The 14,573-nt window shown below is 37.0% G+C and overlaps 2 protein-coding genes and 1 long non-coding RNA gene across 6 annotated transcripts in view; 2 read left to right on the top strand and 1 right to left on the bottom strand.

The window, feature by feature from the left end:
• TASOR (transcription activation suppressor) overlaps positions 1–14,573 on the bottom strand; it is a 47,544-nt gene that overhangs the window by 2,384 nt on the left and 30,587 nt on the right. For 2 of the 4 annotated variants that reach the window (XM_074344638.1, XM_010968346.3), the window contains exons 15-21: positions 12,201–12,607; positions 10,854–10,995; positions 9,578–9,637; positions 5,277–6,211; positions 2,652–2,774; positions 1,741–1,900; positions 1,153–1,261 (exon numbers count right to left, since the gene is read on the bottom strand). In XM_074344638.1, the coding sequence (XP_074200739.1) occupies positions 1,153–1,261; positions 1,741–1,900; positions 2,652–2,774; positions 5,277–6,211; positions 9,578–9,637; positions 10,854–10,995; positions 12,201–12,607 (1,936 nt within the window). The remainder of the gene's footprint in view (positions 1–1,152; positions 1,262–1,740; positions 1,901–2,651; positions 2,775–5,276; positions 6,212–9,577; positions 9,638–10,853; positions 10,996–12,200; positions 12,608–14,573) is intronic. The other 2 variants (XM_074344639.1, XM_074344637.1) reach the window with 1 other exon arrangement.
• CCDC66 (coiled-coil domain containing 66) overlaps positions 1–14,573 on the top strand; it is a 101,922-nt gene that overhangs the window by 57,856 nt on the left and 29,493 nt on the right. The gene's annotated exons all lie outside the window — the stretch shown is intronic.
• On the top strand, positions 2,774–6,649 carry LOC141573774 (uncharacterized). Its single transcript, XR_012499972.1, has 2 exons — positions 2,774–3,245; positions 6,002–6,649. It is a non-coding gene; the product is annotated as an uncharacterized LOC141573774 (long non-coding RNA).

The following is a 14,573-nucleotide window of genomic DNA, read 5'->3' as shown; positions in this document are numbered from 1 at the left end:
GGTTAGACTAAAATCTCAACCAGCCATTTTCCTTATTCTCTTCAGCTTTACTAATTTACAACTGTAGTGAAAGGCATATACGGACAAAAAAGCCTTTTCTTCAAAAAATACGTGGTTCTAACTTATTTCTGTACCTTCAGGCACAAGGCAACGTGTGGTAGAAATTACTGGCTACTATCAGGAAGATGAAGGTACTAATTTGTACAAGTTATTCCTTTGGGCCTCAGGACTGCTGTCTCTTATATAAAGATAAGACTTGCCCAATGCCTGTTTCACATGCTTTGAAGCTAAAACAAGTTTTTTAAAAATGAAATCTATAGGGGGGCAGGGTGTAGCTCAGTGGTAGAGTGCATGCATGAGGTCCTGGGTTCAATCACCAGTACCTCCATTAAAAAAATGAATGAGTGAATGAACCTAATCACCCACTCTCCAAATGAAATACTATAAAAAGTTAAATACTTATAATTATTTAAGCCCTAATTATGTGCCATGGGATATCAATAGGTATCAGTTTAGAAAATGCTGGCTCACAAAATGTAAAACAACTCTTGGCTACAGAGTTTCTCATATCCTTTAAATGTAAATAAGTACTTTGTATGGACTCTAGTAGGATATATTATCCCAAACTCATCTGAATCCAATAATCACTTGCAGAGCCTCTAAATGTAACGAGTGCTCTAAGAATCACTCGGAGAAGTGACTTCTGGGCATGGTAGAAATCAGTTATATAAATGACTATCCTAATTACAGATCCCCTTATGATGTCAAGATTAATCCTTATCTCACATGTTTGATGTTACTAAATTAACAATTGGGAGAGGACCTGATCTAGCTGACATACACACAGTTCTGTAAGAAAGAATGCTGATTATCCCATTTTGATGATTATTCTAAACCCAAGTGGCAAAGATCAAACCTATTTTATCTATATAACTTAACTAGAACTTCAGCAAACCTCTACCTGAACAGGAGCACCACTTTCAAACAGGCTAGAATAATTCACTATCTAAAACGTTCCCTTTACAGCTGGCTAAGGACATCTGTGAAAACTACGTAGCATCTATAATCTACAAACATCCAGAAAAAGAGAACAATTTTGTGAGCATAATGTTAAAATCAACAACCCTTATATAGTTATTTTTCAAACCTTACCTGCCCAGTTCCTTTAGCTTTTTCTGAAATTTACAGTGGACTTTCCATTGCCATTTTCCTTCCGGAGTACTAAGTTCTTCGAGGAATGTCAAAAAATTTTTAAGGTTCTCTGTTAGAGACAAAGAAGTTCATTTTTTAATTCAGTAAATAAGTCACTCCACAACTAAGCTGTGGAAGAAGATTTTGTTGATATTATTATGTAGGAACACCTACTTTCCTATGTAGTAGTATTTTCTTTCTCTTTTTTTCTCCTCTAATGGAGACAGATCTGTATACCCTCTTTCAGATCTAACATAACATCTACACGTAAAAAATAAAAAAGCGTCAATAATAACAAGCCTGAAGTAATCCAAGTGCATTAGGTGCAGAGAGCCTTGCTTTATACCAGATTTAGGGGAAGTTATTCATAAAGAGTAAGAGAATGGGAAAGAAACCTGAGATAATAAAAGCTCACAAAAATGGTGGAAATGTACTAGTTATCTGTGACTGGCAGAACGGACAATACATTAAAAAGTACGAGTGAGTCACTAATAAGAAAAACCTAGAGAAGACAGAAGTCGCATGCTTAAGAGAATAAATAAATCTTACCAATTGTGATAACTTCTGGATTTAGAATGGATTCATCAGAAACAATAAAGCCTCCAGATACAAATAATTCATTGTATGTATGATTTTTAACATCATCCAGACTATCAACACCAGCAAAACTAACACAAGGGAGCTTCTTTAATGTCACCAAGCCAGGTACCTATTTAAATACAAAAAAAAAAAAAAAAAAGAAGAAGTAAGGACGGACAGACTCAGTGTAAAGTAACCTAACAAGAAAAGTCTACCAAAATGCACTATGGCTCACCTGTATTACTATGTTGCCTCTGAAAAGCCAAGCACAATATTTTGAACATTATTTCCATAACATAATTTTGAACATTATCTACCATAAACAGAACATCCTAAAGAAGAGGCTCTTACCAAAGACCTGGAAACACAGAATGACAAATGCTAACCTGTCCAGCCCTGTGAATACAGTCAGAATTCAAATGAGGGCAAGAACCTATGGACTGGAACAGTCAGGAAAGACTTCAAAGAGCAGCAGGACTTAGATAAGCTCCTAAGACTCAGATGAGGTACCTCCAAACCCAAGAGAAAGGGGGACTGGTTTAGAAATCCAAGGCAAAGAAGGGGTACAAATAGGTTTTATACAAATAAAAATGACGACGACACAGAGTCAGCAGACCCATTTGGCATTCAAGGAATCAGTATTCTTAGTCTTGACTATTTGAGTGATAGGGAAGGCCTGTGATGTGCCACAAATACCAATCTCACAAGCTGATTCACAGAAGGGTACTTTAAGTCTCAAGCCCTAAGTCTCCCAATCTCAAAGTTTTATTTCCTTTAAAGTTTATAAGGTTATTTTTAAAAGTTTTAGTCTCAAAGATATATTTTAAAATAAGGGATTTTTCTGGTAACCAAGATGTAGGAAATTGGACTTAATAGTCTACCTTGTGAATGAAACCTGCAATATCTTCATTTTGAATAATAATCAATAGTTTGTCTAATTTTGATCTTCTTTCCAAAAACTGTTCTGGATGACATTCTGTGTTGCCTAATTTGATAAGATATTCCTGTTAAAGAAAAAAAAAATAAATTAACATTTAAAAGCTTTATTTTACAAACATCTATTTAATACCATAAATGCAAGCTATACTGGGAAGTTTAACTATTAGACCACTATTAATGATGACCTTACACCATGGACCTGAGAAATCATTAAGTCCACTCTTAAGAAGAGTCTGGAGCTCAGGGTTTAAGTGGTCAGTCATGATGTTTCAACGCTATGTAATCAAAGCCAAGTAAATGCCAGTGTGGGGTAAAAGAAACATAAGAACAACAGATTAGCCCAGGTTCTTAACTCTTATTACTTAACTCAGAGCTCAATCAGTAAGCACTCCCTCACTTCCATTTTCCTTTCCTTTCAAAGCAGGCCCTTCGTTATCTGCAGCAGTGTTGCTGGTAAACTCTTCAGAGTTACAAAGTACTCTTCCGACTGCTCATTCAATGCACAACAGCCCCAAGATCATTCATACAGAGCTTCAGTATGTACAATGGTATTTACTTATTAATTAGCCATGCCCGTCGAGTTTATACCTTCAAACAAAACAGATTCTCCCTTCTAACACCTCCCTGCATGCTGGTGATGTAGTACTACCTTTCAAAGGACACAAGATAACCAGTCCTGGCAGAGTTCTTTGCTTGCCGGTGCAATCATGAACTCTGAAGAATTTGTAGGATTCTGGAGGTCACTTCCCTCATTTCACAGATATAGGGGCAGACTGATTTTCTCAAGGGTTGGCATGGCTAGCTGGATAACCATAAATTTACCCAAGCTTGCTTCAAGTCTACTGCTCTTTCAAGAGCTGTCTACAAGTGCCACACCCAAAGTAACTGTTTCTGTGTAGCCCTAAAGTAGCATCTTTTAAATTTTGCTCTAACCTTCTGGGCAAACCTCAAGCAGCTTAGTCAGGTGATGAAAAGGTAAATTATTGTCTGACAGACCTGCTTGTAATTTTAGGTCTTTTTACATTAAGAAGCTTTAAATGCAAGTTCATTTTAAACATTTTTAACTCATACAATAACACCTCAGTTTGACTTTAGAAATACTTAGGGAGCTTAAAATTTTATTCATAAAGTCCTTTATTGTAACATTTTTGCTGGACATCTTCCAATGGATATTTACTAAAAGAATTAAAGTTCCAATCTGATTTCCTGTCAGATTTGTAAAATACTCAGCATCCTTTTCTTCTACATAAAATAAATAGCAGCAATATGATTTATTCTAAGCTGGAATTAAAATCACCATTCATAAGTAAATGCATTTCCCCAAAGTGTGTTACAATTTTATAAATGCAGTGGGAGGAGACAGAGTTATGCTGAGCACCCTGGACACTGTGCCCAACCCATTCTCCTACCTGCCTAGCTGCACACCAACATGCAGCTATGCCCCCAAAGCGATGGGAACATGTTGCTGGCGGCAGAAAAAGCTCAATGTTCAATCATACAGGACAAAATGCAACCAAGAAATTCTTGGTTAAGTCTGGTCTCACCTTCCCAGGAAACTACAAGGAACTAGTAAAGGTGGCACACTGAGCACTGTGCTGCCTCCTTTTCTATGCTCTGCGTGTTCTCATGAACATGTCTCATGAAACACGCTGGCATCGAAGAGATCCCCAGACTGACAAAGGCTCAGGATATGTCAAAGCATGCATGCAGTTTCTGGCCCATCCTGAGCTCACTTATAGCCCCTTAGGCTTCCTCTAACTAAAAAAGCAGAAGCTCATCACGGTACATAAAATCCATAAATGGGAGCAGGCATTTATTTTAAAAACTAAGCACCCCCTTAAGGAGTTAAAATGCTACATAACTTAGTGAATACTAATTGGCAATATTAAACCACTGATATAATTCTTCCATCTAAGTTACATACCTATTGTTACAGATTTTAAATATCTATGTCTATACTTACACAAATACATGCGTGTAGTTTTCTAAACCAAATACCTGAAACGCTAGTCTACTCTATAGCTTCAATAGAGAAAATACACCTTACAGTGACGCATCGTTCGTGACTGGGGAGCCCCTCAGGACGACCAGGTGCTCTGAGCACTCAGGGCTGCGGGGAACGTGGCGTGACCAGGGCCTCAAGACACGCCGACTGGCACCACCACCAGCTCAGCCCGGGCGGCTGTGCTTTCCTCACTGACAGATAAACCCTCGTGAGGTGAACACTGACAACTTCCTTCACTTGTCTGTCTCTTTCTCTCCCATTCACAAAAAACCCGAGTGAGAAACATTTAAGATCTCTGAATCGACATTTTAAAGGTATCTGTGGTATGTATACAACTGGTCCTTAAAGTAACACTTTGCAGAAACAACATTTAAAATTCTAAGATACGTAGATCACAGGTTCTGAATTTAGTTTAACTTACTAGTCTTTTATCCGACTCGGTATTAAATTTCGAAAATAATACGGTCAACATTTAAAAACAAAAAAAAAAATCCATTTTATAGAGGTCAGACCCAACAAGATAAGTTTGTACAGCATTACTATTACCTTATCATTTAGTTACCTTTATTTCTTTACAGAGCACACTCTCTTCTTCTTCATGAATATAAAATTTCACAGTATTTTTCTGGACATCTTTCATGATTTTAACCAAACTGTTAAATACTTCAGGTTCTAACTGGCTTATAAAATTTGAGAGAGCTGGTTGGGCAGAAATGTTTACATCACTGGGCGACTTTGTTGCTTCTCTTTCTACTGGTTCCCGCGCCGTATCACTTTGTACAGTATGATCGGAGGTCACCATTGGCTCTGTGACGTGGTGCGGCTGGTTCACTTCTACTTCAGTTAAACCCAAAGTTGAAGAGGAATGCTGCTCATTAGAATTGGTGTCTTTCAAAGGATCACTACCAAGTGGCTCAAGGAGGTGTTTACTGTTGAAGTCACTTGAGGAGACTGGTATGACATGCCTTCCCAAAGGGCTCAATGCTATCTTAGTACCAGAATCGTTAGGACTGACTGGTGGCAAGTTCCCACCCTTGGCTGATGCTTTGATAATAATAGTATTTAGTTTCTCATGTAAGCCATCTACAAACTCCTGTACACCAGCTCTGGACGTCTTAGAATATATGAACTCAGAAAGCCGTTTCATCTTCTCTTGCGTTGAAAAGATAGGTGTGGAAATTCTACTGACATATGAAACATTCTTTTGCTTCAGAATCTCTTCTATCTTCCTAGAAAAGAGATTGTACTCTCCTAACACTGTCCTCTCTGTGGTTTCGCTCATTGCAGGCGGTTCTGCTGCTGGCACACACTGCTCCTCCACTGTCACCACCTGACCTGTCAACACGTCCTCCTCAGTGGTGCCCTTTAGTGTGTCTGTAAATGGAGAGGATGGAAACTGGTAATCAGAACTTCTTTGTCTACTTATTACCCGGGGGTCGTTAGGAAAGGCCTCCTGTGGTGGCAGACACACCAGTTGTTCTTCTGGTGATTTCATACCTACATAGGAAGAGTTCATTATTACAAAACCAATCCAAAATAGCTAACACCTGAAAATGTAAACTCATAAATAACCCTATTTCCTATGTGCCCTACTTATTTATGGCTGGTCTTTGGATTTCAGTAGCTAAAATAACAAGTCTGAGTGTTATTCTCCCTGATTCCTTTTGAAGTATTCAAACAAGTGCCAACCTGACATCAATACAAATTAAGTCATTTGCTTATTTCTCCTCCACTACCTTTCTGTAGATCTGACTTTATTAATAGACATGTTTTAATCAGGATTGGTCAGTTGTGACAGCTTTCTCAACCCCTGTTCTTTGCCATGTAATGTCTCCTACTATGGTAATGCCCTCTTAATATGAAAACTGAGTGTTAGGCAGTTGAGAGAATGCCAAGCTGAAATGCTGTGGGAATAAACTGTCAAGTTGAGTTGCATTCGGGATCTCAGGTAATTACTTTTATCTGTTTTCAGATCTGCTCACATAGAGAGTTGCTCAGTGACCCTACAGTGTTAGGGACTTTAATTTATCAAGAAGAAAAGGGCTCAATACAGGAAGAGAACACATTTCACAGCTGCATTAACAGTAACACTTTTGATAGCACTTTCATAAGTATTTATATTTTGTCTAGAAGTAATTCCAACAGAAATCATAATAGCTGTTACCTCTTTTGAGATGAAGAGCTTACTAAGCCAGCTGATACTAATGGAACTATGACCTTTAATTCTTCGTAACTAGCTCAATCCATAAAAACATACTTTTTTCCCCTGACAAATCCTAAATTCAAACATAGTATATTACTGAAACTACATTTCAAAACAGGTACCCTAGATCTCTTTTTAAAAAAAACAAAGGGAAAATATGTTTAACAGTAAACTTACAGTAATGCTGTATTTCAGGAAAAGAAAAAAATACATTACTTTTGCCTAGAAGATCTTATTATAATCTTTTCCTTTAAAAAATTACTAATTTTCCTTAAATCTTAGCCAACATTCCCTAACAAATCCCTGAAATGTTACCTCTAAATCACAAAGTCCACATAAAAGTAGTTTTCAAAACTATAGTACTTTTAAGACGGAGTGAACTCCCTACTCAAATTTGCACCCACGTGCAGCAGCATAAGCTCTCTACGTAAAATCCAGTTTTGATTTTCCCCACACTCAGTTTTCTAAAGGTTTAAAGAGCCTCAGCAGAAGTCAGTTTGTGACATTTCTCTACCAACCCTGGTGGTTACCATGAATCACTATACACCATTAACTACTGCAAAGCAACTCTCAGCAGGTTAAGAAGACAATACTGCAGGTCTGTAGGTGGAAGAAGAGAAGGGGAGCAAAATATCCCATGTACCAACGTAAGAATTTCAACTGTATGAAACAAAAAATTTCATCTTCCATAAAATAACTCAGAAATACTGAATGTCCTCCTTAAATAGGCAACATGAGGTTTAATGCACATGTAAGATGCCTGGATGGGTACATAAGAAATCTATAAGAGAGGCTGATCTGTGGGATGAGACTTAAGTGTCTGGGTTAGGGGTGGAAGACATTTCTTTGAAGTATTTTTATACTTCTTGAATTATGTACCATGTCAAATATCTGATTTATTTATATAAAAAAATTTAATTGTTATCTCATAAAACAAATGGGCTGCAGAGGACCACATGTAATTAAAAAACTTCTGAATTATTTATTATTAAAAATACTTGAAATACTTGGCTCCCAAAATTTTCAGCAACAGTTCATACTGATAGTTCAGTGATAGTTCAGACTGAAAGGCTATGGATAAAGGAAATTTCTTACACTGAAATATAACTTAAATCCACGTGGGGAATTTTCCATATTAAAAACCTCCAAACCAAATCCCTTTTGAAAATGCAAATAATCACCACTCAGTTTTAAATTTTGCACAAATTTCCCCCATATAATTTTAATTACTAAGGTAGACAAATATTTTTAAAATGTCTTCAATAAATGATTTAAAAGAAACACACATGTCAATATCCATAATAACACGTTTTCCACCGATTATCATTCAAGCAGTGAGGCACTTTGACTTTTAAGTGCAAGGTGAGCAGTGAGTTCTCTAAAGGCAGTTATCCATATTTTCATACTTTCAATCACAAAATATGAAGATGGCATGCCAACTAACTGCAGATGCTGTTGGAGCATTCTGAGGCATACACAAGAAACCTCAAATGAAAAAGAATCACTGATAAAAGCAAAACTTAGATGAATCCCAAACAAAATGTCATATGAGAGAGCCAAAAAACAAAAGAGGACACGTTGTAGGTTCCATCTATCTTTTAAATTCAAGAACACGTAAAACTAACCTATGGCAAAAGAAGTCAAACCAGCGGTTACTGTTTGGGACAGGGAGACTACTGACTGGGAGGATGCAGAAGAAAACCTTCTGGGGTGCTGAAAATGTTCTGCATCTTTATTTGGGTAGCGATCACCCAAGTGTTTACATAGATAAAAATTCATCAAGCTGTCTACTAGATTTATGCACTCCCTGTATGTCATATATATGTTCTTCCTGCCCCCCCCCCCTTTTTGCATCATCTTTTTCTAGGAAGAAACAAAGATCTTGAAGAAAACTATTAACTGAAAGTCTTTTTTTTTTATTCCCAAAGAGAGGAATGTTTAGTACTTTAGTAATAAGGATCTATTAAAATTAAGAAGTCCTTTTGCTTTTCTTCCAAATAAAACAAACAACAACACAAGATTTCTGAAAGAGTAAGATACAACAAAATGGAAACAAAAAAAGACTGAGACCAACCTCCAAGCAAGAAGAGTTTGCCTATAGCCACCTGCAGGGATGTTGAACTGACTTGCACTCAGACAAAAAAGACTGTCTTTTAGGTACCTACTGCAATCAGTCATATCTGTAAATGTTTCTGGAATCCAAAAGGTTCCTAATTTCTTACTTAAACTGTCTGTAGAAATTAGCTTTACAATCAGAAAAAGGAATGAGTCAAAACAAATTCAAGGTTAGGAATAATGTACCTAAAAGATAAATGGCCTCCTGTCCTCATATTTTTTAATTTAAGAGAAACTTGAAGACTGCTTCTCATAGCATATCCTGCAGAAATGAATTAAGAAAAATATTCTAATTCTCTCAAGTCATCGTATTAGATAGAATCTACTATAGGTGAAAAAGAATTAATCTCTATGAATAGTGACTTCTTTGAATACATTCTCTGTATAAGAATCTTGATATAAATCAATGATCTGAATACAAAAGATACTGTCCAAATTTTCTATCATTAACATCTTAAACTGATGCCCTACTGACAAAGGACCAGACCTGCAAGTAGCAATTCTGAGGGGCACACTGGGAAGAAAAGCAAAGCGAGCCTTCTCACCTGGTGTTTGCTTCTCACCATGTTTCCCCAGCTGGTCTTCTGGGCTTCTTGTATTCCCTCCTGAGGGAAAGCATCCATTAGATTTGTAGACTCACTTCAGATACTGGTGATAACCTTCTAAAACACCTTTCAGATAACCCCAAATGCTAACAAATCCACGTTATTACTTCTTCTGCCTAAAAAAATCCTGAAGGGTCATTAAGAAATGGGAAATTGTTTCCCTTTCCATTCAGGTGCTGATGGAATATCAACACCTAGATGTGCCTTCAAATGGCTCTGAACACCAACTATTCAGATGTATAAATAAGGAATGGTTAGGATAATCGATGTGCAGGCTACTTCCTTATTCTGGTTCTCCAACTCAAGCCAACTTCTCTAGCTTGTGAGTATCAGTTGCCACTCTCTGATCAGTTCTAGGCCTCTTACCCTCTCTGCTAAGGTACTAAGTAGAGAATGGTGCTGAAGCCCATGGAAACCCATCAAGTTTTAGAAATTCTCAGAGTCCCTGGAGGTCTCAGCAGCTTCTAAGTCACAAGCTAGTCTACTTTTTAGCAAGAATTGTTTGTTTTTTCTTTTTAAAGGTCAAATAAAAATCTAGGAATAGAAAAGATATGCCCTGGAAATATTTCCACAAATGCTTTTTAGCTAACAAAGATGAGTAAGACCTTGGATTAAAAGTATCTGTATATGTGTGTTTGCACAGAGAAATCAGAATACTGCAAAATGATCTTTCAACATCTGCTAAACTATTCTTGCCCCTTGATTCAATAAGCTTTCTAGGAATATCTGCATTCTTCTCTAAAATAATCCAATATGAAGAACTCAAATTTCTTTCAAACAGATGAACTTTAACATAACCATTTCCTAGACAGCTTGATATAGTGAAGTTTACTCTAATAATTTGAGAAAACAGCATTTAATTGGCTGTCCAAAGACCATCATTTCATCTCTGTAGCTACCTCACCATATTAAAAACCCAATTTCTGCCAACAATTTTCATTTGGAAGTTGCATGTTAAACTGCATAGGGAGAGTCAGTATGTTTTAAATCCGTTTTTAATAGGCTCTTTTGCAGATACTTGCTGATGCTGACCAAGAATAGCAACACTCAATGATGAATACTACATTGCTCAAAATAAGACACTGAAGATGTCAGAGCCAAGTAAGATGAAGCACTTAGTAACCCAAGGGTGGAATCTAAAAAAGGTGAAACCCTTCAGGAAACTGGCCCCTAAGTAAAACCAAGCAAACCCAAGTCCCAGTATTCTCATTCTTACCTGTAATTGGAATCAGTTTCCAATGTATTTCAGTCTCTTCAACATTATTTGACTTAGACTGTCTATGGAATCCATGTTCAATGGGAACAGTGGGACACAAACTGCAATCTTCAAAATTATTCATGCTAATTAAATTTGGATCCTAAAAATTAGAGTACAGATTCAATACCTTTCTTTTCAATTAATTTTAATGTCAAGAAGAAACAATTTTTATTTTCCCAAAACAAATTCACAAACTTCAAACTGAACATTACAAATGAGAAAAAAAATCAACAATGTAAAGTTATAATACTCTAGGTCTCAAACTAAAACCATTTTTTTGCTCAAAACATAATGTAATATTGATTTAGAGCAGAGGCTGCTAAATTTTTTCAGTAAAGGGTCAAATATTTAGGCTTTGTGCGCCAGGTGCTCAGCTCTTCCACTGTAGTGCAAAAGCATGACTGTATTCCCATAAACTTTTAGTTACAGACACAGGCACTGGGCTGCATTTGGCTTATGCCCCATTAACCCAATTTAGAGTACTAACTATGTCAGGGAATGGTAACAATACAGGTTTAGTTTCTCGGTGCCTGTCTTATACACCTCCCCAAGTGAGCTTCCTGCCATCATCTCCCCGCTAAAAGACATATCCCCAAACTACATGTAGAAAGCCTGGGAACATGCATATGACTTTTACTCAAAGGCAAGGAAGAGAAAATGGAAGAAAGAGTAAATTAGGAACAAGCCTTTAGGATTATGGTGCCATTCTGGTATTGTTCCCCAAGTGACACAGCCACTTCTTGGAGGGGGGGGCACTTCTCAGCTAGATACCAGATATCTAAGCATGTATCATAAACAAACCAGATGCCCCATCAAGCAAGGCTTGACACCTCAGAGGTAATCATAAAGGCCACTCATTTTCCACTGCACGGGAAATACAAAGTAGTCAACCTTGTTTCTAACACTGTTACACTGACTTTGGTAATCTTATCTGCCTCACTTATGGGTTCTGGTACTGCCAGCAGAAAGCTAATGTTGTGAGGATTCAATTTTATTATGAAATGATAGAGAATTAACTCCCAGTATGTCGTTCCCGACAAATAGATTGTCCAGCCTTCACTTGATCATAAGAGGTAAATCTTAGACTGTATGTAAACCTATGAACAGGAAGGAAAATACTTATGCACTTGTCTCTTTGTAACAAGGAATAACTTAGAAATACTATCCTGGACAGACACTATTACTGAAATGTGTATCATTTCTTTGTAAAAGGGAAAAAAAAAACTCACTGAAGCACACCCCACATCCTCTTTCACACACACATTCACAAAAGCAAACAAAAATAATTAAAAGACTTATGCTTACTTCTTTGAAATGTAGCTTATGGTCAGTGCCTACTTCACTGGTAGAAACAGCAACAGGATACTTTAAAGACAATGTATCAACTTCTAGCAATGGGCTCTGAGAACCCTTAAAATGTGCATTTTCAACTTTTGCAACCGTAGGATGCTCATATTCTTTCTTATCCAGGGTAGAGTTCAACTCATACTCATGCTTTTGCCTCAGCTCTTCATAGGCATCATCAGAGCTCAATCCTAAGGCTTTGTTGACTGTGTCCGTCAAGGATGCATCAGAATGGCGTGCATTTGCTAGTGTTTCTGACAGCCAATTAAACAGCCTATGGATGTCAGCAACGCCGGAGCTGGAGGTATCCTGCTGCTGCCGTCTCAAGTCAGCATCATGCCCAAGTGAGCCTATCGGCTGTGGAGACTCTGAAGGGAAGAGAAAGAGCTCTCAATGTCTTGAAGGAAAGCATAAAATAAAAAATAAAAAAACCTAAAAATTAGTTACCATAGGACACTTACAGGCAGGAACCCAATCAAACCACCTGCTTAGACTTTACAAGTACATCCATCCCTTACTTTGCAAATATGACTGGTACTAAAACTCTGCACAAAGATCAAAATTTCCACTAAATGAAGGTTTATTTTTATCATAATTTGAAAATCCTATTAATGGAGAAATAAGCTCAAAGACTATGTTGGTAATATGGGTAATACATACAAATAACTGTACTGTAGTTACCTTAAACTCTACCACCAAAAATTTCAAAATCAACCAGGTGCTCAACAACAGATAAAATGCCTGCACTTACTATTTTGCAAAATGTTAGAGGAGGATATACAGATTACACTGAAATCTATTTTAAAAATAAAAACAACAACAAAGTCCCATGATTTAATTTGACTTTGATCTCCTCTATCTATACCCGTAACCTTTTGCCCTGAAGATACTGGCTAACCCTCTTATAACCTAAGCCTTATCTTAAATGACTAGATTACTTAATTCATAACAAAGCTGAGTTATTAGAGATCAAAATTATCCCCAAGAAATCTATACCAAACCTGCACTAAGAACAAGAAGCACTATGAGAGAAAGTGCTTTTTAGTACCCATGGCTCCAAGCAGGTATAAATCTAGGTAATCTGCACCATTAATGTATTTAAAAACTTGCAAAGGGAGCATACATTCAGAAAAGCTACTCAAATGCTGAAGGAGAGTAAAACCTGGATAGATGTCAGAATTTCCAATTCTGGTAATATATAATGTACCACAGCCAAATAGAAAAAAGAAAAAATAGAGTACATACTGTATGATTCTAATTACATGAAATATTAGAGAAGGCAAACTAATTGATAGAGACAGAAAGCAGATCAGCAGTGGAGTGGAGCGAGAGCAACTACAATGGAAGACAAGGTAACATTTGGGCATCATGAAAAATGTTTCATATATTTGAGTGGTGGTTAACACAGCAATCAAAAACTCATCAAACTGCACTTTAAATGGGTACATTATATAAATCATACCTCAACAAGCTCATGCTAAAGGGTGCAGGCGAGATAGAAGGTTACTTCTTAATCAAATGAGTGGGCTCATCACCAAATTAAGATCAGGGTTATTTTAAAAGTTAGAATCCAACCTTTAAATGTTTTTTCTTTCAAAACCTTTAAACTTCTTACTTTCAGAATCAGAAATAAAGTGTGGAAAATGACTAGAAACAAACACAAGTGAGGAACACCCAAATATGCAAGTCTGAACACCAGTTCTATTTTAACCTATTTAACCTGTCTAACCCCTCTCCCCTGCCCCATTTCTACTTTGCTCTACTTACAATTAGCATGGCTTTCCCACCATTTTAATTACTGACAAAAGTCTGATTTTCAACCACAACTATTTTTTCACATATACAACTTTATCAATTATCCACTAAAACAGTGCCCAAATTTAAGTATCTTCTTGCCTATTATGTGCTCAGTGCAAGGAAATACAGCGGAGTTTAGGAACAATCCTTGGAGTCAGTCAAAACGGTTCAAACACGATCAGTGAACTATGTAACTTTAGGTAATTTAAATTCTCTGAGATGGTTTTCCCACCTGTAAAATAAGGATAATAATGTCTACCACTGAAGAACTAAATGAGTCCATACATGTAAAGTACCTAGCACATAGTAAGCACTTAACTCTCAAGTCACAGGTCAACAGTGTAAGACAGTATGGTTCAATAAGTGCCAAAAGGTTCAGCACAGAGCAGAAATCCTGCATAAGCTAAAGGAGATGAAATCCATCAAGGAGCAGAGCAGCTAGAAAGCTAAGAAGGGATCTGAACTGCAAAGACATGAGGCTTGAGAGAAATGAAAGCTGCTTCAGGAAAAAATAAAGAGAAGTAAAAGGCTGACCAT

The sequence above is a fragment of the Camelus bactrianus genome, chromosome 17, assembly GCF_048773025.1.
Source record: "Camelus bactrianus isolate YW-2024 breed Bactrian camel chromosome 17, ASM4877302v1, whole genome shotgun sequence".
Taxonomy (NCBI): Eukaryota; Metazoa; Chordata; class Mammalia; order Artiodactyla; family Camelidae; genus Camelus; species Camelus bactrianus.
Note: the sequence above shows the minus strand (reverse complement) of the source record. Positions and strands in the feature narration are given on the sequence as shown.